Raw genomic sequence first — 1259 nt, 5'->3', positions numbered from 1 at the left:
CGATTTAATAAATTCACAGACCCGACATTGGTTATAGGCCCAATGTATTGAAGCCATTTGTTGCATTAATGCAACCCCCCCCCCCCCATGATTTATTATGTGACAAACTTGCCCAGCAAATTCTAGGAAAGTCACGGCAAGCATGACTTTCTAATCCGGATGCATTGAATTTGAAATTTGAATATGCAATGATTTCATTCCGACAACATTCAATCATCTACAGTGAATAGTACAGACATGTGGGGCCCACTTTTAAAAATGCGCGTCCATCCGGTAATATTGTAACGGATGGATGCCACGTGTGTGAACTGGATCAATAAGGCTATTAAGGGTTCTAGTATATATGGTACTCCAGTCTCCAATTCATTTCACCAAGTTGAAGGGAGCTCTGATTCGGAGACCTCACTCTTATTACAAATATGCCACCGTCTAAAAAATTTAGAATTCAAGCCAAGAATTATTTCTTGACTTATCCCCACCATTCTCTTACAAAAGACGAAGCTCTTAAGCAGTTACAAAATATTTCTACCCCAGTAAATAAATTATTTATTAGGGTTTCCAGAGAATTACACGAAGATGGGGAACCTCTTCTCCATGTGCTCATCCAATTCAAAGGCAAGTATATCTGCACCAATAATAGAGCATTCGACCTCACTTCCCCAACCAGGTCAGCACATTTCCATCCGAACATTCAGGGAGCTAAGACCTCCTCCGATGTTAAAACATACGTGGAGAAAGGCAGAGACTTCATTGATTTTGGAGTTTTCCAAATTGATGGCAGATCAAGTAGAGGAGGTTGCCAATCTGCCAATGATTCATACGCAAAGTCTATTAATTCAGGATCCACCATTAATGCCCTTAAAATATTAATAGAGGAACAGCCCAGAGATTATATTAGAGATTTAGATAAATTAAGGGCTAATTTAGATAGACATTTTTGCCCTCCTAAACAACTATTTATTTCAAAATGGGACCCACAAAGCTATGTGGTCCCAGATGATATAGAGCAATGGTTAGGTGAGGTTTTCGAAGACCCATCTGCGAGGCCAGTGAAGAATAATAGTAGTGACAGACCATTGAGTCTGATACTGGAGGGGCCAAGCAGAACAGGTAAGACTGCTTGGGCCAGATCATTAGGAGTTCATAATTATATTAGTGGTCATTTAGATTTTAATGCAAAATCTTATTCCAATAATGTAACTTATAACGTCATTGATGACATATCCCTAATAAGAGTGAGGTCTCCAAATCAGAGCTAG

At 39.3% G+C, this 1259-nt stretch overlaps 1 protein-coding gene across 1 annotated transcript; it reads left to right on the top strand.

Annotated features, from left to right (window-relative positions):
* The first annotated feature begins 419 nt into the window (after window positions 1-419).
* LOC142172062 (uncharacterized) lies at window positions 420-1259 on the top strand. Its single transcript, XM_075235826.1, has one exon. It carries the CDS (start codon window positions 420-422, stop codon window positions 1257-1259), a length of 840 nt encoding a protein of 279 aa, XP_075091927.1.

This window comes from Nicotiana tabacum, chromosome 17 (genome assembly GCF_000715075.1).
Source record: "Nicotiana tabacum cultivar K326 chromosome 17, ASM71507v2, whole genome shotgun sequence".
Classification (NCBI taxonomy): domain Eukaryota; kingdom Viridiplantae; phylum Streptophyta; class Magnoliopsida; order Solanales; family Solanaceae; genus Nicotiana; species Nicotiana tabacum.
Note: the sequence above shows the minus strand (reverse complement) of the source record. Positions and strands in the feature narration are given on the sequence as shown.

Bases quoted from the DNA above. Each gene is read 5' to 3' on its own strand.
- LOC142172062 (XM_075235826.1), top strand. From the start codon at position 420: ATGCCACCGTCTAAAAAATTTAGAATTCAAGCCAAGAATTATTTCTTG.